At 43.2% G+C, this 22,975-nt stretch overlaps 1 protein-coding gene across 2 annotated transcripts in view; it reads right to left on the bottom strand.

Annotated features, from left to right (window-relative positions):
• Nucleotides 1–4,549: 4,549 nt before the first annotated feature.
• The window catches only part of CHRM2 (cholinergic receptor muscarinic 2), a 517,170-nt gene continuing 498,744 nt past the window's right edge, over nt 4,550–22,975 (bottom strand). For both annotated transcript variants that reach the window (XM_069227960.1, XM_069227961.1), the window contains exon 4: nt 4,550–22,201. In XM_069227960.1, coding sequence (XP_069084061.1) covers nt 20,737–22,155 — 1,419 coding nt within the window. In that variant the 5' untranslated portion in view covers nt 22,156–22,201 and the 3' untranslated portion in view covers nt 4,550–20,736. The remainder of the gene's footprint in view (nt 22,202–22,975) is intronic.

The raw sequence follows: 22,975 nt of genomic DNA, 5'->3' as shown, positions 1-22,975 counted from the left end.
CCTAATTGCTGCTCCAGTGCAATTCTTGAGTCGCATATTTCCTGCAGAAAATTGTTCAGTTTATCAGCCTGTACCGGAATGATAGGGGGGGGGGACATTTAGGCATTTGCATGATCAGGCTCTCCAACCGCATGGATCTGGAGTACAAGTGTGGAGCCGCTATTACAGCCTTGTGTTTGGTGCGACCCAGGATTTCGACACAACAGTTCGGTGGGACCGATATTGATGTCCATGCTGTGGTCCTCGCGACTCCTGAAGGGCTTAAAAGCATAGAGCTAGGCAGAGTGCGAGGGTTTCCCACCCCATCAACCCACCATGGTGAGCCTCCCACTGTGGGCAACTGTGCTCAACTCACCAGGTGTCTGTCTGCACTATCCGTGCCACCGGCGTGCGGCTTACTATAGGTCCTTATTTGCCAGCTCTTGGCTGCCTAGTTGTGGTTGCATCCTGTGACCCAGGGGGTGAAAACAGGGTGCGGAACCCAGTTCTTATTAGTTTCAGTTGCAATCAATCTGTTACAACAGAGGAGGCCCCTGCACCAGCCAATGGAGTAATCCCAGGTATTTAGTCAGCGCACCGCCACTCTCATTCACTCGGTGAATGCAGTGGGGGTAGTAAAAGTGGAGGGGGCCCAATTATTGAATTATAGGCAAGTGTTAGGTCAGTTGGGCTCCTGTGGTTCCTCAGCCAGCACAGTCCCTCTAGGTTACTCCCAGAGGGACGCAGACCCCACCGGCCACCAACGCTGGTGCTCAGATAAGGCCCAGATCATTGACCCGTCTTTGGCTGCACCAGCCTCCACCCGTATTGGCACAGCCCAAGTAGAGGTCCTTGGTGCAGTCTGTAGCTATCGCCGCAGCTCCCTATCGGCCAGCCCGACAGTGAAGCTCCAGTGGCCACTGGTTATATACACCTAGGGCTGCGCCACAAAATGGCCGTTCCAACAGCCCAGTTGCCGGTGCCGTCTGGGGGACCCTCCAAGCGTTGCTCTGCTCCAAAGATGGCTTCCCAAGTGGTTCCCCACACTGGGGCCCAGACAGGAGCCGTGCTTCCCGCCGATGCTGTGCGGTGAGGGCGCTGGCAGCAGGATTTCAGGGCCCGGGTCTGGCAGCCCTCAGCGTAATTGATCGATATCTTGGGCGTTTAGCCACGTTCCCAAAAATATGAATTTACCTAATGCTGCTCCTAAACATCCATTAGCCCTGCTCCTGAAAGTACTAATCCTTCTCATGCTCTACAGTAACACTGATTCTGTATATTTCCCTGATCCAGATGCCCAGTACAACTATCACTTTCTCCTGGATGACATTTTCATGTCCCCACAAAGCTCTGTATTGATACATAACTAGAGGCTCATGATAGCTTTGCCTTCATGGCATAGGCCGATGCAAGCCCAGAAAATCACCCACTTACACTACCTTGACCTTCCTTACTCCTTGTCTCTGATGCCCTGCTTCCGCCTCTCATTTTTTTTGTTGTGGATATCATGTTCTGTCGGGGGGGTCACAGTTTTTCCAGCCTCACTGCCTTTCCTGGTTTATCCACCTCCAGCCAGTATCAGTATCTTATGAATTGACTGTCACCACCCATTCCTGCACTCTGCATCTGTCATTGTGATGTCTACCACCACCACAATAGACTATCCACCTTATTTGTGTCATTTGACTGCCTTTACCTGCCTCTGCGCCTGCATTGCCACTGACATCTGAACAGGGATCCAGGCTTGTGACTTCCAGGCTTGTTGGCGCCTGTGTTACTGTGTATTTACATTTCTGTTTGGGAACACTAACAGAATAATGATTCTTTACCTCTCTGTGCTCTCCCACTGTATCTTTTTATTCTCCACTCCTCTATTCCCACCCCCACTGTTTTCATTCTTCCCCTTCTGTTGCATTTCATTTTCTTCCCATGTGCTACCCCACCCCCTCTTTTCATTCTTCCTCATCGGTGTTTTACTACTCTTTTCATGCTTTCTGTGTCCCCCTCACCTTTGCATCCCTGTGTTCGTGAACTATTCATTCCTTCTTCTATGTAAGCAGGAGGTTTCAACCTTGACTTCCTTTTGCATTCTTTACACTTAGAACAAGTGTTTTCTTGAAAACCTGCCTTTGGTCTTTCAGCTGTTTCACTCCTTTCAACTCCGCAGATAGATTCATATTCATCAGGGCACTATGCAAGGCTTCACCAAAGATCTCAGGATAAAAGAGTTAGATGCGAGGGATTGTATCTAGTGATGTGATGTCAGGGAAATACCTAGGGCCAGGGTTAAGAAAAGTGGTGCTGCACCTAGTGCAGCGCCACTTTTCTTGTGCCCCTTAGCGCCCCCCCAACGCCACCATGTGTGTGCCGTATCTAAGATATGGTGCACCGTGGCAGTAGTTAGGGGACCTAGCGTCAAACATTTTGAGGCTAGTTCGGAGCTTTGCAAGATTAGCGTAAAAAATGTTGACTCTAATTCTGCGAAGCCCATTAAGGCCTATTGTAAACAATGGTGTGCCTCCTTTGAATGCCTGCTCTAAACACGCATTAAAAGTGCCGTAAAAAATGACACAAAAAATCTCTTAGATTTCTTTGCACCATTTTGTCACCCACCCTAACGGGGGAATGCCCCCTTTGCATACATTATGCTTGGTGCAGGCATAATGTAGCTCAAAGGGTTGCAAAGTGTTACAAAGGGTTAAAAGTGTAAATTTGCCACAGCGATTTTGACCTTGTTGGGCCACATAAGTGTAAAAAAAATTACGCTAATGTGGCGCAAGGCGACGCTTGGGCTCTTAGTCACCCTATGTGCAACGTGAGACTCCAAGAAATGTGACTTACCTTTGGGAAGTATGATTGTGCTCCAAGGTTAGGTGTGGGGCTTCAAATGAATAGAACCACAACATGAAAAACACATCCAGTGACAGGGACTGTGTTTCAAAGTTTGAGACTCACACCCAGTGAATGCCATTATGTTCCAAAGAATGAAGCTCACTCCCACTGAGTGAGGCTGTGCTGCAAGGATTGATGCTGAAGTGAGTGAACCTTTGCACTATGATGTGGGACTTTCACTAAATAAATAAGGGTGTGTGCCATAGTGTGGGACTTTCACCAAACGAGTGAGGCTGTCCTCCAAGAAGTAAGATGTGAAAAGATGAGCGAGACTGTGTGGCACAAAGGGAAATTCACAGCCATTTACTGAGGTGCTCCTCTTTGCTGACTCATTCCTGTGCTCCCTTCTGTGCCACCCTGTGCTGTGTGGTCTTTTACTCATTGATCACTTACCACCTGGTCCTTCCTGTTGAGCTTCTGGCTGTCCATCCCTTTCATATCTACCTATGATGCAGGTCTGCTTCCGCACAGAGCGCTTCGGAGCACAGGAAAAGGATGCATTAACACAATGTACTTAGGCCCATTTTTATAATTTCTTCACGCAGCTCAACACAGCTAGCCACCTTGCTGCACTAAGGTGAAGCATAAGAATGCACCATATTTAACATTATACAGCACATTCCTGTCCTTTCCTGACACTGGCTCAGCCACTGCCTAGCACCAACGCAGGCACCCTTGTGTCATAGTCAGGGCCACAGGAAATATGTGGCATGGGAGGGCCAAATTATGTGGCAGGGTTCAGTAAATTATGCGGCAGGAAAAGGCAAATTATGCAGCACAATGCGGCACACTTTGTAATAATATTACTTCATTATTTCAACATTTTAAACTCGATAAAACTGTCTGCGCATTGGTTGTACCTCATTAGTACCATTTTAATACCCAAACTTTGCAGTAAGCAACAAAAATTTGACCAGTCCAGTTTTGCAAAGGGCCTTTCAGTGCGCAGCAACATGTGTCGCTGCACGTGTCGCTGAACTTTTGAACTGTTTGAGCCAGAAACGTTTGTTTTTTGTTGAAATCTGCAGATTAAGCGGCAAATGATGGATTATGTAGCAAATCTCTAATTATGCAAAAATCGCAGCTGCCGCACATTCGCATAATTTCAGTATCCCTGGTCATAGCGCAAGGGTGCCTGCGCTGTAGGCTGGATTGTTTTTATGCAGGAAGGGACAACTTCCTGCACAAAACCAATTCTCAGAGACATTGCCCTCAGAATGCAGCACACAAAGAAAGAAGGAAAAATGAGGAGAAATAAAGGTATTTCTCCTCCTTATGCCTCACCTGGGGAGGCATAGCATTTTGACGCATTCCCAGGTCTACCAATAATGGTAAATCTAATGCACCTAAATCCATAGGTAGTTGCAAGTTGTAAAGCAAAGCAGTGATTTGGGCTGCCTTGCGTTACTCTAGATTTACCAAGCCATGTAGGACCAGGCAGGTTGGCCTTGTGCGGACTGATGAATCTCACTTAGGTTTTGCATTGCCCTTGCTCCCCTTTGCATGGTGTAAGGGCGATGCAAGTCCTTGATAAATCTGGCTCTAAGTTTTATAGATTTATATATGAAATTGTGTTCTGGATTTGAGGGAAATTGACATTTGCACACACATGTTGACCTGTATCCCCTAGAATTTTCAATAAGGAGGAATTACACAACAAATAAAAACAAACAAGTGATTCAGAGTTTATAGTTTAATTGGACATTCATTGATTGTATATATTCTTTACACACAAGAAATTCCTATACTAGTATATAGTATAACGTTTTCACACACAATGCACTAGTAGAGAAGAATTACTGCGGCCATGTTAAAAGTACACCACCAACAGCTACGTATGTACAAGTGTAGGTTCTAGCAGCTACTGCCCTCCCACCACCCATCAGATCCCCTCCCTCGTTTCAGTATGGCACTCGAGGTTTGAGAGCACAGAGCCTGGGGTGATTGAAGTGAATAAGAATATGGGATCCTACTCCATCCACCTGCAGCACCACCTCCTTGCCCTTGGTCCTACCAATAGATGCTGCCTGTGCACCATGTAATCGAGGTCTACTGCAGAGGACATTGTGATCAGTCCTTTTGACAACTCCTGTCTGCCATCCGCTAAGGTACCTCCATGGTCTACGAAGGACAACAGGCCTTCGTTATATCCCAGTGATTCATCTCTACAATATTTCCTAATAATAAGATGTCAAATCCTTGCATTCACCTCATCTAAAGCACATGAGCTACATGTAAGAATGATCTCAGCTTTTTGGACGTGGACAATATGGTAACAAGAGAAATGTCCAGGCGTAGAGATGTAGCCAACAGTTCCAAGATTATCTGTCCTACATTTGAATTTGTGACTAAAAAACCTTTAAAGTTGGATCTGAGAGAAAATGAAAATAAAAATACAGGCAATATAGAGAAAATGCAGAGAAGCTCTTGTTATGGCAGACAGAGCCCCTAAAATCTCAAGTAAGTCTGTGGAGAGACAATTTCGATCATGTAGGACCAACACCTGATTGGAGGAGGAATAGTGCATCTGGGAACAGAGCCACCCCTGATTTTCACCACCCATGATGTAATAACATATGCCTTCTTAGTGAGAAGAAGAGGGAGCTGTTCACTTGTACTTCATCTCCTTGACCTATTTTTCTAGGCCTGTGTGCGCAGTGAGCTATGATTTGTTTGGATGAATGTTATTTCCGAAAGGGATTTTTAAAAATGTTTTTCTTTGTATTTTCTCTGACATGCCCTGTCTCTGTTCAATCTAGGACTGGCATATTTACATCAGTGATTATGCAAGTAAAAGTAACCCTGTGTTTAAAAAAACAAAAACAAAATATGTAAAAAAGCAAATAGACTTGAAAAAACAGATAGTTTAGGAGTGAAAAATGTAAACTCAATAAAGCAGTCTCACCCTATGACTGGGGGCGGCCACTGAGGCGGGGGGAAATGGCTAATTCAGGCATGGCCCACTGAGTACTAGAAAAGTATACATTAAAGAAGCTTTGAAAGACTACTTAAATACAAAATATCAGGTTTTATTCTCATGGTGCAATGCACACTCAAAGAGGGATAACTTCTACCACTCTGCTGTAATTTGGACTACACAGGAGTGATGGTGACCACCATGGGACATACACTTGAATGAGGGTTGCCTCCAAAGAAAAGTAAGGGACAATCACCAGTTCAAGTTCATTCGTGTGTTTACAGGAGTTTCACCATGAACCGTACAATTATTGCGCTACATCACCAAAATATATTAAAAACATACTTGCGCATATGCGGGGCTATTCACAAAGGTAGCTTACAGTTGTGAGTAAATCTTTACTCTTGCACTTCTGAGTAACTTTACTACTTTTGGCTCTACCCAAAATCCAAGCATAAAGTTCCTCAAAAGTGTTGACATACACATCTCTATCACCCGAACAAGGGGTTGTAGCCAAACTTTCGATCGCAATTTACTACCGCCAAAAAATAAATAGTAAAATCCAGCACCACACATGGCCAACAAATGATACTGGAACACTCTCTCATAGAACATAATGGAGGTAGTTACTTAAAATAAAGGCCCATAGAAAAAAACTTTAAATTAAATTAGCTCAATTAAAATAGTGAAGAAATAAAAAATTAATATAATTTAATGTTCAAAACATTATCTAAAAATAAAGCCTATTTGTTGTTTAATGACAAAATATTTTAACAACCTTTTTTGAAAGTATAAATTAATACAGGATTATATTTTAGTAAAATATCAATACATTGCTTGGATTTAATTCCATACAACATTTTTAATAATCATAGGATCATAATAATTATATTTTTACTTTAGGTGAAAAATTTATTTTTTAATTTAAACTTCAGAAAAATAATTTCAATGTATTTTAATATTTTTAAATGAATTAAAATGTATTCAAAATTAAGTTAATAATGCTGTAGCAATTTTCCTTTTGTTCCACCTTTTATATAAAAATAAAATTATTTTACAATAATATATAACATAAAAATATTTTTACTATCTTTTCCAAAATTTAATAAACTTTTTTTTTTTTACCATACAGAGATCTCTACTGTGACTATAGCGTCTTCCTAAGATTAGGTATAGGGAAAAGCAAAAAGGTTTACTTAACACAAAAAAGTAAATATAATTTTATGTGAAATATTATTGTAAATTAATTTTATATATTTATATTAAATGTATAACATAAGCAAAAACACGCTACAGCTCTATTAGCTTAATTTTTAATTAAATTGTGGTTGGCCATGTGTGATGCTAGACTTACTTCAGGTCTGAGCTGAAGTAATTTATTAACGTTTTTGGTTCTTTTTTGGCTATAGGAACTTTAGAAGGTCAATTTGTGAATAGTTATGGGCTTACTCTTTGGTAGTGCATGGTTTTCCCTATGCCCCTGCCTGACACTCCCTAAACCCTCCCTAATCCCTTTTCCTTTAGTCGTAAGCATTCACCATTTCCAGCCATTTTCCTCTCTCCTTCCCACATTTATTACTAAAACATATACTTACAAGTGTGGAGAGGCAGAGGTGTAACCTCTGCACGTACGTTTGGGAATAGTATTTTGTAGTACATTTGTAGTACTACAAATGTACTACAGAATGCAGCTTGTGAATAGGCCCCATACTATTTATTTTACGGGGTGAGTATGTTTTTGTTTGGATTGAATTAAATTTCATTTGAAAAAATATTTCTCTCGGCTTGATTTTTTGATGATATTGTTTTGACTGGAAACAGGAAAAACATTGGGCCTCATTTCGAGGTTGGCGGGCCTCCATATTTGTAGGTTTCCACCGGTCAGTCGAGCGGAAACAGTGCAGCAGCATATGGAGCTGAGGCCAATGCTGTCACACAGAGGGGGCCTCCGGCACCCTCGGAATGTCCAACGTCTGCAAAGCAGACAGTGCGCAATCCGAAGGTGCTGGGCAGGGGGGCCCCTGCACTGCCCACGACATGGTCGCGGGCAGTGCATGGGCCCTCCTGTGGCCTCCAACACTGAAAAGGCTGGTGGAAACTGGACTTGTGGTCAGCCCGGTGGTGCTGAACTCTGTGCCACCATGACTGATCACAACTCCGACTGTCGCCATGCCGGCGGGAACCATGTTCCTGGCTGTGGCAGTGGTCCCCTTGCAGTCAGATTGCCATGGTCGTAATGTGGCGGTTGGACCACCTGGAGAACAGCGGTCTGACCACCACCGCGAGGCTGGCGATCTCAAGACCCTCAGCCTCGTAATGAGGCCCACTGTTCTTGATTTTCCTAAAACGATTTCTAAGTAACATAGGTACTTTACACCAATCACCTTTCCCAGTATTGGAACTGTATATGACGCGAGCCTCTTGCAGTGCATGTGTGAAGGAGCCCTTAGGAAGGAGAAACAATATGTTAATAAAGAACCTGAAATTGCTAAGGTGGCAAGTCTACTGTTCGATTTTGAAAACTCTGCCAAACAAATTCAGAGTGTGCCAAATCAGAAATAATACAGAAACTGTCTTGAAAATATGACCATGTGGATGTGTAGGAATCAGTAAGTTATAAACCTGTTTGCATAATTGGCTATAATGCAGAGAACCCGATTTAGCGCTCAAATAATAATTGGGCTTTGTGAAAATGGGACATTGTTTTAAGTCTCTGGCGGAGCTACCGCGTGAAATGAACCCATTATTTTGAAATCACTGTGTTTAAAGCAGGACTTGATTACTCTTATGTTGATATTTTAATTTGCCTAATTAAATCGCTGATGGTATCTAATTGTTTAGCATTTGTGCAATTGATTCACAGCGCGAGTAGTATTGTAATAAACGAGTCCCATGATGTTTAATGGCTACCCCTCCGAGGGCGGGGACAAAACTGCATGCGCCGTGGCTGTTTAGTCAACGAGAAACGCCCCCTCCCTTTCTATAGAAACTCATGAATAAACATGTAAGCACCTATGCTGCACCTGCTTAAGTCTGGACTTGAAAAAACTGCTTTGCTGGGAACTCTTTTACTTTTAAGCATGGCCTTTGACCCCTAGAGGTTTCCCCTACTATGGCATACTGGAGCTGATACGATTGAGGTGGGAGATCCACCGCTATGTGCTTTGGTTGTTGAGACCCGAAAGCCAGGGTAATGTGTGGAATGACTGCCAAACTAACTGGATGTAAAGGTGTTTGCCATAGATTTCATTCTCTGATATACCTATCTGGAGACACACTTTGGGCACATCATTTTCAGGACCAGGGGCACTTCCCTTCAAGGAGAATAGATATGGTGGGCTTTCCTTCCATATTTGGAGGAGACAAAGCATTGAGGAGATGGTGGTCCAACAGGAGCAATCATGGAATAGAAAAGAAAATGCTTCAGTGGTGATGTGACATTGCCCTAAAAAAGTCCAGTCAACTAAAATGTTTACCGTCCATGAACTATCAAATGACAGCCAGGTAGTACTCAGAAATATACCTACCATCACAAATCATGCTTTGCGATTTAGCATAAGCCACCCACTGAGTTTTTAATCCAATAACGCAACAAGCCTTCACTTAATCTTTCATTAAGCTATTCTGTGTTGCGTTTATAAATATAACGTCACAATTTCCATGAGCCTCTTGGTGCTGTTTGATTTGTCAAACTCTAACGTTGAGTCGCCACTACTCGAGGACCTCTCTGGGGATCTGATCTCATAAATGTCAGCTGTACCATCCAACAATGAGCCTTATATTTGAGCCATTGAGTAGACCAACAACCCACTTCTCAAAAGATTGTCGTTAATCTGGCATTTCTTGACATTAGAGCCCAGATGGGGTGAAGAACCTATGAACTCCAGAAAAGTGTTTCACAGAAGCTCACATTCTAGTAGAGCAGTGCAGATGCACATAGTGGACTGAACCTCGTCAACGGGATGGGAGTAAGAAAATGACCTAGTGATTGATGAAAAAGAAGGCTTGGGCTGCTAATAAAGGAGAGAGATAAGAGTTCCACTTTGAAACAATAGTTCTGATAATCAGCCTGCAAGGGACACTAACTTTTTGGCTGAAAGAAGATGATAAGATAATCATATTGACTTTCTTAATGCTTTTCTTTACTAAGAAGCCATGCCAACAACTGACCTGAACAAAAAAGTGCAACATTAATGAGATTTTATCTGGGGCAAACACTTGTTGATCAATGGGACTAAGAACATTTGAGATTAACAGGGTTGTCACAAAGGTAACTTGTACTAGTAAGTAATTTGCATTTGTAAGTTCACTCTTAGTAGTCTAGGGAGATCTCAGCTGTGGCGTTAGAAGTCTCTCTATGGTAAACTATAGGGAAAAATAAAAAAAGCTTATTAAACTTGAAAATAATTAGTAAAACTATTTTTATGTTAAATGTTAATGTAATGTAGTTTTACATATTTATTTTATACATGAAGCAAAATCATAAAACATCTATAGCACTATTGGATTTATTTTAAATTCAAATACAATAATTTCAAATACATAAATTTAAATTTAAATTATTTTTCTAAAATTTAATAATAATCCTACCCGAAGTAAAAATAAAATTAGTTGCAGTACACACGGTAGGCCATGTGTGCGGCTGGAATAATTTCATCTCTGACCTAGAATACATTTACTACTGTTTTGCATCCTTTTTGGCTGTAGTAACTTTAGAAGTGCAGTTTGTGAATAGCAATGGGCTTACTCTTTTGTGGGTGGGTGTCTTCCCTTCCTAAACCCTTCTTAGTCCACTCTAAGTCCCTACTTTCTTCTCCTTCAACCCCTCTCATTTAGTAGTAAGTATGCCCCTTTTTACAACCACTCCTCCGGTCTCCCCCATAATTGCTACTAAGTAGTTCATTTACATGTGTGAGGGATGTCACCATAAAAAAGACAAGAGAGTTGGAGCTGCAAATTTACACTTGTAGGTTTGTGAACTTCCATTTTTGTAGAATGTACTACTACTGTAGTACTACTTTATGTACCACAAAATGCGGTTTGTGAGGGTGCTATATGGTGGTCCATCAGACCTCTGGCAGAGTGCAACAATTGAGTGCTTGAGCCCTAGACGGTGGACGACATCTAGCCCAGAATGCCAGGTGGCCAACCGCAGTAAAGTCTGGTGTTTATTAGTGCAGCCTCTGAAACGTCAGACACTCCAATGTTATTTTGGATGAAAGGGGACACAGAATGCAGCACATAAAGAAAAAGCAAAAAACGAGGATTAAAAGTATTCCTCCTTGTTTTTCCATGCTAACGCCACCCCTGGGTTTCACAGATTTATGATTTCTTGTAAATATGGGGCCGCGTCAAAAGCAATGGGTGTTGCGGTGGGACGCCCACTGCAACACCTATTGCACGCGCCCCTCAAGCAGAAAACTGTGTCTGAGGGGCCCAAATTTACAAGAAGACGTAACGCCACAAAAAGTGGCATTACACCTCCTTATAAATATAGAGCAGTGGTTAGCGCCACCGGAGTGTCACGAAATGTGATGCTCCAGTGGAGCTAGGGTCTCTTAGATCTGCTCCTGAGGGTGTTCATAAGGTAGAGCGCGCCTTTCCAGTAGTTGACCTCTCTGCTAGGACAGCCATGGATGACCATTCCAATGGTGATGCTCAGCACAAGAAGAACTCACCAAGGCCACCAGCATGTTATATTCTGTGGGTACCCATCCATTGTCACAACATCACTAGGTCAGCTAGGGGCGTTCACGTTCCTAATAAATGAATTTAGGCCCATATTTATACTTTTTTTGCGCCGCGTTTGCGCCGCTTTTTGATGCAAAAACTGCGCAAACTTACAAAATACAATTGTATTTTGAAAGTTTGCGCCGCTTTTGCGTCAGAAAATGACTCAAATGCTGCGCTAAAAAAGTATAAATATGGGCCTTAGAGTTTAGTGATTAGGGTAGGAGGGTCTTTCTTGAGCTTGAGTTTTTGGGCCCACCAGTGGCTTTTATAGAATTTAGGTTACTAACACTCAAGAACAAGTGCCCCCAGGGTGAATGTTTGCGTAACTTTGTAGCCTAACTATTAGAATATCTAGGGGCTGATCTAAGAAAAGTGGCGCTGCACCAAGTGCAGGGCCACCTTCGCTGCGCTTCTTAGCGCCCCCATACCACTACCATGTGTGCGCCATATCTAAAATACGGAGCACACATGGTGCAGGGTAGAGGGCATTGATATATTCAAATGTTGGCTCTACTCCTGCAGAGTACATAGCGGCCCATTGTATTCAATGGCCACTTTTAACGCCGGCGTTAAAAGTGCTGAGAAAAATGGCGCCAAGAAATCTCTTAGATTTCCTTGTGCCATTTTTTCCACCCCCCAAAAGGGGGAACACCCCCCCTTGCATACATTATGCCTGGCGCATAATGTGGCACTAACGTTAACAAAGTAGCACAATGCATGCACTGGTTTTTTACATGTGCCATATTAAAAAATATATACTATGGCGGCGCAAAGGTGGCGCTAGGGCCTCTTAAAACGGACCCCTAGTCCTGCGCACCATAAAAGGATATGGGACTGTAGTCACATTAAAAGAAATCAGAAAACAGTACCTGTTTACTTCTTGCCAGAGCAAGAGGTGGCTGCACGGACATGAATGTCAGGCCGAGGTACAGAAATAGGGGGTCAGGTGTAAGGCAAGCCCAGAGTAATTTTCCCTGTTCAACCCAATTACTCATCTGCGAAATGACGCGTTCAATACATCTCACTGTGTGTACAATGGCAGGCTCATGCAGTATTTACAGAGCCAATTTTACGACTCTGTTAAGAACTGTTGACTCAGCGGAGGGAGAATAAAATGAATCCACTGTCAGGGCGATAAGGTATGAGGCTCGGCTCGTAGCGGGGCTATTTGTGAAAGAATGACCAAAATCCATCATGGAAACACACACGCCCCTCACTGCCCTGCGAGGGCTCTCGTGGGCAGTGTTTTGAAGGATCAGCAGTCAGGGCTCCCTGGGGTTCTATGAAGCAGCAAAAACAATTAAGGCTGTTGCAATCCGCAGCCCAAAAATAAATCGGCCTAGGAATCCACAGTGTTGGTTTTGTAGTTTCACCAAACTAAGGGACTTAGACAGTGCTTAATTTGTGCTTGTTGTTTCCGGTGCTGAGCACCTGCACTTATTTTAGAGGGCCGGGGCTTATTCTTCTGCCTAAAGCATTTTCTGCGAGCAAAAGACACATATGGGAAAGACAGGAAGGGGAAAAACGAAAACGCGTCACAAAGGGAGAAAGTAGAACGCTCTAGAGTGGGCTGAAGGGGCAGGAAGTGTCTGTAAATGGATTGAAGAGGCCTGAGATGGCTTCAGGATTACGCTGCCTCAGTATTCCGAGTTTGCACATTTAATTGCAGCGGCCGCGTGTTTAAGAGGAGGGCTTTGGGCACCGGCACGTTTTTATTTACAAATTAAGCACTGGACTTAGGTAGATGTGATGGATGGATTACTCAATCACAAACATGACGGATATCCCGTCCGCCTTACACAAGAGCATTGTATTTTATGACACTTGTCACAAGGCTGGCAAGTTATGTCATGTTTGTGACGTGTTAAACAGTCCCCACTGTCCGACCCGAAATCACATGATAATCAAAACAGGACCCCCTACTATCTCACCAGGCATGTATTGGTATTTTCAGTTTCTCACATTCTGTTTTGTAATGTGGACAAATTGCAAATCAAAGGATCTTTGACACTGTTTCAGGTCAGTTTGCATTACCATAATCCTTACATTTTGAACTATATTTTATGCAGGTTTGTAGGAGAAGCAAAGGAGTTATGATATTCCAGAGCTAGATTACAAGCAAAACCCATACCGATTTTGGTGAACTTGTGTGACTTTTGGAAAGTGGTGGGAAATTGACAAAAAGCAAAATGACTGCAATTTTTGTTAATTTTTTAATGCGATGGACTGCGTTACTCATATCTTTCAGAATGGCTAACTCTTTTTAAATGGTTCACCTCTGTTCCTCAACCCCAACTGTGCAACTCTTTCGCTTTGGTAGAATTGGGGGGTGCTTTGCGCGGCTATGGCTGTCACTCACTTTAAATTGACTTAGGGCCTGATTTAGTTCCTGGCAGAGGGGAATACTGTGTCACAAATGTGACAGATATCCCATCCGCCCCATTATGATCACATTATATCCTATGGGGGTCGTAATATGGCGGGAGGAAATCCGTCCCGTTTGTGACTGAGTATTCTATCCCCCAGGAAATAAATCAGGCCCCTAGATTACAGCTTCAAGTTCCAGAACTGTGTCTGCTCTTACAGACATGATACTTTGAGAACCACCTACATTGCTGGCCCCTCAAAAAGATGCATTTATTGCTGAGCAGGTAGTAAGGAGTCATCTGTGGTATGGCTTACTTTGACAATGGATAAATAGTAGCTTGTATTGTTATTTATTGATTGATGGACATGATCATGAGCTGACCGTCTAATGAACTGGTTGAAACAAACAAAAGCTGAAAGCAGTGATAGTGAACTGGTACTGATATTTTTTAATACAAAAGGTCATGGTGATCATGAAATTATAAACGATTGCTGTTGGTTAATCCCGATGATAAGGACTTATCGCAGAGTATCATGAATTGGCGTGGTTGATCATGAATTGAAGTTCATGGCCTTTAGTTGATGTGGATAGTAACTATCCGGGCATGGGTGTTGATAGGCTATATGCCTATGAGTTGCCCTGGATAATGACTTGCTGATGATCCACAAAAGTGGATTCAGCTAAACACGAGGGATTACTTATAAACCTGATACGACCAGAATGGATGATTTAAAGTTGTTGCAAATGATCGCAGGGTAACAGTGACACACATGCCAGTGCAATGAATCAAACATATTGTCATTGATGGTTTTAAGATGGTACAGATCATCATGACTATCTCTGGAAGATGCTAATTTGGCATGGAAGATCATTAGCTGCCATAGCTGAACATTGGTTGGTGTAAATTGTGGCAGATGGTCATCAGTTCTCCATGTTAACATGAGTTAAGATTCATTGGCATGGACATGAGCTGATAGAGCTTTGATTGTTTAGGTAACCAATCACTAACAACGACAATGTTGCATTAGTGTCCCTGAGCTGGGAGAGATGGCCACGAGCATGCATCGATGACCATAGTTTGACATCTTTTTGTACTGACTTGGCATTGAGTGTCATGAGTGGCTTGAAGGAACACGGGCTGGTGTGGATGAACATACGCTGGCATGGATAACTGGGTATTGGTACAGATGATCGTGAGCTGGTGTGGATGATTCTGACTTTCTGTGGATCATCATAGATTGATGATATGATCATAGCAGTGAACATAAAAATACATGGTTATTGTGTCAGTTCAATTCATAAGTGTGTGAGAATAGAGTGCACTCCCTTACTGGATAAGATTTGAAACACCTGTAGAAAATTACAAAGAACAAAGTAGGTTTATCAATTCAAAATTAACTTAATTACTGTTTGTTTTCAGTTGGGTGCCTTATATACATTCTTTCCAAACAAATCGGATTTTATGTTTTCATTATAAGGATATTTGCAGAATAAAAAGAGGACGCTTTGTATGCTGCAGTGAGAACGAGCGCATTTGCAACTATTTTTCACAAGGACGGTCATGAGGAGTTTTTGATATATCCATACATCAGCTATATAAAGATGAGGAAAAATCAGTTTACCAGAGATTATGGGGCAACTGCACTGTATATGATCTAGTTAGTGAATACATTTGAGTACGTATTTAAGAAGCGTTTGCTGTCTGCAAATTGCTCAGCCAAGAATAAAATACCATTGTTTTGGTTTACTCTCATTTAAAAAAACAAACAAAGATGTAGATGTGTGGCTGCTGTCAGCTGACCCTTGTTCTACAAGGAATGTGAGCAGAAAGTGTCCATCTGCATATGTTCTGGCATAAATGCATGACCGGATTAAACGTCTCTTCCAGAAGCAACAAAATGTACGTATGTTTGGTGCCCTCAGTTCTTTTCCTGCATTTCCATGTTATTTATTCCCTTGGGTATTGCAAAGTTTAGCTATCACACATGTATGGCTCCTATATATTCAAATGGCAGCCATTTTAAAGTTCATTTTGGAAGACTACTGCCATGGCTGAAGGTCCAGAGGACTGACTCGCCCTTTGGTTGGCCATCATGTCCGATGACGGCGAAGGCTTTGAGGCTGCTTTTAAGAGGCTGTGGAAAGCCGCCCTTGGTGAGTTGAGGTGATGTTTTGTCAGTTTGGTTGTCGTGATGGACTTCCTGACACGGCTCAGTATCCAGGTCTCCTTAAACGTGTCCTGGAAGAGTCTCACCTGTGTCTCAGGTAAGAGAGAAGTTATCCCTGCTCCAATATAGGGTTAAATCTGTATTCTGGAGCGGTGGTCACTGGTGAAACCATGATTTGTTCTCCTCGGCCTCCACTCAAAACTAGTCCAGATTCAGACAATCAGTTATGGCAGGAACCCGCAAAGTGCTTGCATTATATACAATTCTGAAACATGTTGTTTCAATACCACATCATAAGCTCCCCAAACAACAGACTGTTAAGCATGTGTCAACTTTGCCCCCTAGAGTGTGATGAAAAATACACTTGATATAAAAATGCCCCTTTCACGTGCAGAATAACCTCTTGCTTGGCCTCACTACATGTCACATAGACCTGACAGTCCATTTTGCAGATGGTGATTGCATCTAAAGATATCTTTTATGCAGCTGGATTGGCAAGAGCAGGGAGAATACTGGCTTTTTGAACCCCCTGCATTAAATATACACCCCATCCTTTTACTATAGGGTGAACCCTTTATCAGAGGGCTTTGGAGACCATAACAAATTACTCACAGTGCTTGCAGCCTACACCCAATCCCGATAGTTTCAGTAAATGGTGTCCTCAAGAGTTTTTATACCACCCCTGTCATGTTCATGGAATATACTTAATTTGGCAGCATCGGGAGGAGCTCATAATCAATCTGAGGGTCTTCTAGATTGGGGTGTAAAAGAAGAAAGTTACTACATGTGATTCCCTGGGGATTAGTAAATTAGTTGTGTTGAGGACTATGTATTGGGGTGTCCAAATCCAGGCCTGATTTTCAGGGCAGACACATCAGGCAGGATGCGTGTAGTGGGTATCACAAACTCTGGCTTGGAAGTAGTGCTGTTCGACCTATGTCAGGCATGGCTTGCCTACAAAAAGTAGGTACTCTGGGATATATTGTCACTATGCATAGCCTTACAATGCCTGCATAGCTAGAAGTAAGCCAAGTTCAAAAAGCCACTTTTGAGTGGGTAATGTGTAACTGTCTTGTGCTGTAGACCCGATGAAGACTCAAGCTGTTATGGGACGTGGCAAGGACAGGATAGGTGAGGTATTATAATGGGCATAGTTAGAGTTGAGAACAAACTATAACTATGCCCATTATGGAGAGCAGAGTCACTGCACTGAGCAGATTCAACTGTGAACAGTTTGGGTGATCAGACAATGGAGTTTGTTGACTTTATATAATATGTGTATGCACATAGCAAAGAGGAGATCCTAGCTGCAAGTCTATGTATCTTATCCTGAAATTTTTATTTTCTCTATATACTGGATTTTAGGAGGACAATATCACTCTTCTCCTGGAATTTGCAAAAACTCCACCCCAATGGCTTAAAGGCATTGAGGGTTCAACACAGTAGGCCTCGCTTGTGTGAGGTCTGGGTTCAGAATTGATGGACTCAAATGCTCAAATGGCTGGTTGGACAGAAGTTGGATCATTTTAAGACATTCCACTTGGCTACCTGCAGTCTTTACTTGCTTTCATTTTTCATCACTTAAAAACTAGGCGAGGGCAAGGGAAGCGGATCTGCGGACATTGAATGGAGGATGCTGACCAAGTCAGCAGTCAGTCTTTCTGAACTGTATTCAAGAGAGAACGTCTTTAACATGAATACAGTCTGCCTGAGCTGGTGACTGTATTATTCAAGCAGTAACAGGTGCAGACTTTCAGGGACAAATTTTAATTGAGATTTAGAATTAAACTGAGACCCAAAATATCTGACTTATTGAACTCACACTACTTTTCAGCAAGCTCGAATAAGTTTTGAAAATCAAAGAAGACAGTGTTAGCTATTGAACAGAGGGGAACAACTTCACAAGTAAGGGCTAGGGATGATCATTTTTGGATGGCTGTGGTTGAAGTGTCTTTTAGAATGGAGGTCCAAAAGGCCCCCACAGCATCAGTTTCCTGATAGGAGGCATATGGTAGTAGAGCCATTCAGCATCATAGAAAAGGATCATTTAATTTTGCGAGCCCCTAATTGCGATTCATTGCGAATCACAATTAGAGACTTGTAAAATCAAATGTACAAATGTGTTGGACATATTTAGCGATTCCCAATAGGGTCGCAAATGACCTACCTCATTAATATTCAAGAGAATTTTCGACCCTATTGGCAATGGCTGCACTCACAGGAATGGTGGCCTTCTGGCGACAACAGACCACAATGTCTGTGACTGCTTTTTTAATAAAGCAGTGCTTGTTTTTTAAATGCAGCCAGTTTTCCTAAAAAAAAAACGGGATGCATTTCATAAAGAAAAATGAAAAGTTTTCTTTTAATTTTTTCAGAGTGGGCAGTGGTCCGTGGGACCACTCCCTGCTCTGAAAAAATATTTGGTTTCCATTCACAAAGGGGAAGGGGTCCCGTGGAGACTCCTTCCTGTTTGCAAATGGGTTATCGCCAATTTGAAATTGGTGTTAACTGCGATTGTTTTGCGACCGCACTCATGGTCACAAAACAATCATACATAGCATTCAGATCTGGTATTAGGAAGGGACGCCCTGAACATGCCCCTTCCTAATACCGAATCGCAAAACCCAAATTGCAATTTGGTAACAAGTCACTGATTCTCAATTTGGGCTTTGTACATCCCACAAAGCCTTTTTCTATTTGCAAACGGGCTGATTCTGCGAATCGGCCTGTTTGCGACTACATAAATGCTTTGTTCGTGTGGCCCAAAGTAGCTTATGTTAAATGTGTTGGACACAGAGAGGATTGTTAAGGATAGAAGATTGTTAAGGATTCAGAAATACAATTTTTTATTTAAGACCGCTTGCACATTGGTATCCGCAATTTTTGTAGTCCTGATGCTGTAGTAATCCTGGGTGTAAACATTTTGCAGAGTTCACTGGCTCACCTATCACCACTCCTTGCTCTGACAGAGGAACACAAGGGGAAACGGTATGTGGCAAGTAAGATGAAAGAGGTATGGGGGTGATTGCTGGGTTCACATCAGAGATACCCACGGGTTCAAAGAAGAAGCACAGGGCTTCAAACCTCTCTGGTAAAGGAGTCGGAAGAGACAAATACAAATCCTGCCTGATTAGTACTTGGGTTGCACTATTTTATCCAAACTGTTGTAGAGGGCTCCCACTATCGTATCATTTTGCATCAGTCCAGAATTACTCATCTATCCTCAGCATAGCAACATAGTCACTGTAGTTGCTGACTATATGCAGATAAAACTGGGTGTCATCTGAACAGAATTGATGGGTAGGACTGTAGTGATGGAGCAAACTCCAAAGATAGAGGATGGCACCGGTGAGCTCCACAGCCTACCTTCACATTAAGCAGATTGTTCTAAAGTGAGTGAAAACAGGAATTAACAGTCTCAGGTTTTCTAGGCATTCTGGGCATTGACTCCAACCCTTCAGAAAGAAAACTAGGTTATCGGTTGACAAGTTGAGAAGGATGAGCATACAAAAATGACCACCTTGGACACAAGAGGATTTCTCATTGCATGACCCAGGCATGGTCCTTCTCATGCAATCATATGATGCAGAGCAGGCATGATCCTGCTGGCCTATGTCTTGAACATCAGGCACAGCCTTGACTGAAACATACACTGGTTTTGGAGGAATAACATGCTGATGAACGGTTGTGGTCCTAACTGATTCCCGTGTAGACGAGTTGGACTAAATAAGAAGAGCAGGTGTTGTACTGAGTGAATCACACGCAGAAGACCATGCATAGTCTTAAGAATGAATTTGAACCACATGTTGAGATGTGGGTATGGTTCACACTGAATCGCACATTGGAGGGAATGTATATATTGTATGTTGCAGCGATATCACGGAGTATGTTTTGGGGATTTTTCTAACCAGAGGGCACTGTGTTACCCAAAGACTGTAACATTTGGGGATTTCTTTAAAAACTCTCACTAGGTTATCCTTCTGAGATACCATCCACACAAATCCTGGCATAATCAACTTGCCAATGGAGAGTGGATAGAATGGCGGTGAGCACTGCACCAAGGGCACTGTGAGGTAAGGTGGGACTACAGCTCTGGGTTTGCTGAAAGGAAATTCGAATAGATTCCCTGTTCTAGACATCTCGCCTCTTCTTAAGCAAGCAGACCAACCAACCTACTAGTAAGGAAGCGCTGAGATTTGGAAACACACCATGTAAAACTCTCTTTGGATTTGTTACCTTTCTCTTGTCTCCTCATCCTCCTCCTTCTCTCTTTAATTTTCCACTCTTTCCTGTACCTTACCTCCCCCCATTTTATTACTGTAGATTGACAATTCTTTACATATTGTTTTTCGGATACACAAACACAAAAAGTGGCTAGTAATACACAGGCATTGACAAAGGATAGCGTCAAAGCCCTTCTCTATAAGTCATCATCAAATATCAAGGATCAATGCTCCAGAGCAAGAGTATTTTGTATTCCCCATTTGTTTTCCTCTCCTTGCTTCCACCCACAGGCTTTGAAGTTACTAAAAAGCATCCATCTGCAGTCTCTGAAGGTGGGGCAGGTTATGTTCAGAGCGGGGCTTCCGCTTATGGCACAGTGTGTTCCTTGTTAATGTGTAAAGTGCTACAGCGTAGTTATGAAGCGTGAGCGTGCTTCCCCCTCCCCTCCTTTGCTTTTACCTTGTGGCCCCTATGTTCTTGTATTGACACATTAGAAGGTGCTTAAAGGTTTTCTTGAAGGTGGCATTGCAAAGAGCATAGCACGCGGGGTTGATAGTGCTATTAATATAGCAAAGCCAGTAGCCAATCGTCCACACTGTGTTAGGTACACAGCTTGCGCAGAAGGTATTTATAAGGACCATCACATTGTAAGGTGTCCAGGTGATTATAAAGGCCAGCAGGATGGCCAAGATAGTCCTTGTCACCTTCTTCTCCCTGGATGGAGGAAGCTTCTTTTTGACTGGCTGCTTGGTCATCTTGACAATTTTGCGAGCCACTGTCTTCTGCTTCTCTTCACCATTCCTCCCGTTGGCACCTGGGACTATTTCCACCATTGTGTCAGCGGTGGCAATGCAGTCCCCCTTGTGGGACTTGGTAACAATGCGGATGCAAGACAGCTTGGAGTTTGATGCCTTTGCGTTGGCTTCAGTGACAGAGGCCCTGGAGGCCATAGTTGAGGGTTCCTCGTCCTTTACATTGGATGCCACGATGCTGACAGAGGTGGAGTCATTGGAGATTTCCTTCTCCTCGCCGGACCCCTGGACGCAGTTCCCTGCTGAATTATTACCGGCAGCTTTGCCATTCTGAATTTTGGTATGCTCGAGTCCGTCTTCAGTGACAGCGATGTTGTTGTTGTTCGGCTTCACTATATTTCCCTGCACTAGGCTGGGAGAAATAGGGTCCTGACTAGGAGTTGGCTCTTTCTTGTTATCTTTCTTTACCCTGCTCTTGCTGGCACGGGATATCTGCCAGTACAGGATGGACATAATGATGACGGGCAGGTAGAATGCTGCAATAGCAGTGCCAAAGGTAACTGCAGCATTGGAGAAAAATTGAATGTAGCACTCCCCATCTGGTACTGTCCTCCCTCCCACGATGAACTGCCAGAAGAGAATGGCAGGTGCCCAGAGGACGAAGGAAAGTACCCAGGCAGCTGCAATCATCATCCCCGCCATCTTGGTTGTACGCTTCACCGGGTACGACAGTGGCTTGGTGACACAGAAGAACCTGTCGAAGCTGATGATAAGAAGGTTCATGACAGATGCGTTGCTTACAACATAGTCGAGAGCAAGATACAGGTCGCAGACCACTGGCCCTAGGGGCCAGTATCCTATTACAGTATAGAGTGTGTAAAGGTTCATCGAGATCACGCCAATGATCAAGTCCGCACATGCCAGGCTGAACAGGAAGTAGTTGTTCACAGTCTGCAGGTGGCGGTTAACTTTGATGGACACCATGACCAGAATGTTGCCGATGATGGTCACCAAGCTGAGGGATCCAGCCACAAGAACAATGAAGACCACCTCCACCGTCTTGTAGGGGCTTCCCCGTATCGTCCCGTTCCCAGCAACGCTTGCGTCAGTTGAGTTATTCATGACTAAATCTTACAGTGACAGCTCGGTGGCTGATTACCAGGCAACCCTGCAAGAGAAGAGAAACAAAGGGTTACACTGACAGGTGAGGCATGATCTGAAGACTCAGCAGAAGACACTGGCAGAAACAAGCAGGTACACGTCAAATAAATGAAAAGCTTTCTGAAATCATAACATGACAAAAAAGCCATCCACTGTATATTCAGCTGTGAGGAGTCTAAGGGTGTGGCTTTCAAACAGACCTAGAAGCAGAGCTGAACATGTCACAGTATCTGTAAGACCTTAGAGGCAGGGAGCTTCTTTTATTAAAGTGTTGTCCTCAACATCAGGGTCTAAGACAGGGTGCCTACACAGTAGACAGCTAGGTTTTCTCATTAAACTGTTTTCAGCTCTAATGCCCGCACACTTTGCATGTAGAGAGCTTATTTCAATGACTACTCATCCCCAGCACTAAGGATCAAGTGTATCTGCACACCTTAGAAGAAGAAAGCCTCTTTCACTAACAAGCCACCTCCGTCACAAGGGCCTGACACAATATGGCGCACACACTTGATGCACTGAGCTTTTTTTCACTATCAAGGGCGGTGGTACCAGAACAGTTTTTAGAGTGGGGAGCTGCCTTATTCAGTGGCTGCCGACGCAAATCGCCGAGGGGAATGTCCACGATGGGGACAGGGGAAATAAATAATATTTTTTTTTAAACGTACCTGTCTGCTGCCGCCTCACTCCTCTGCTCTCCTCGTGTCGCAGGAGTCCCTGGGACACCAGCACAGGCTCCCCATGCAATTCTGGCACTGCTCTAATGCTATGCCTAGCATGAGAG

Source organism: Pleurodeles waltl, chromosome 4_1, assembly GCF_031143425.1.
Source record: "Pleurodeles waltl isolate 20211129_DDA chromosome 4_1, aPleWal1.hap1.20221129, whole genome shotgun sequence".
In the NCBI taxonomy this organism is placed as follows: Eukaryota; Metazoa; Chordata; class Amphibia; order Caudata; family Salamandridae; genus Pleurodeles; species Pleurodeles waltl.
This window is presented reverse-complemented; position numbering and strand designations above follow the sequence as displayed.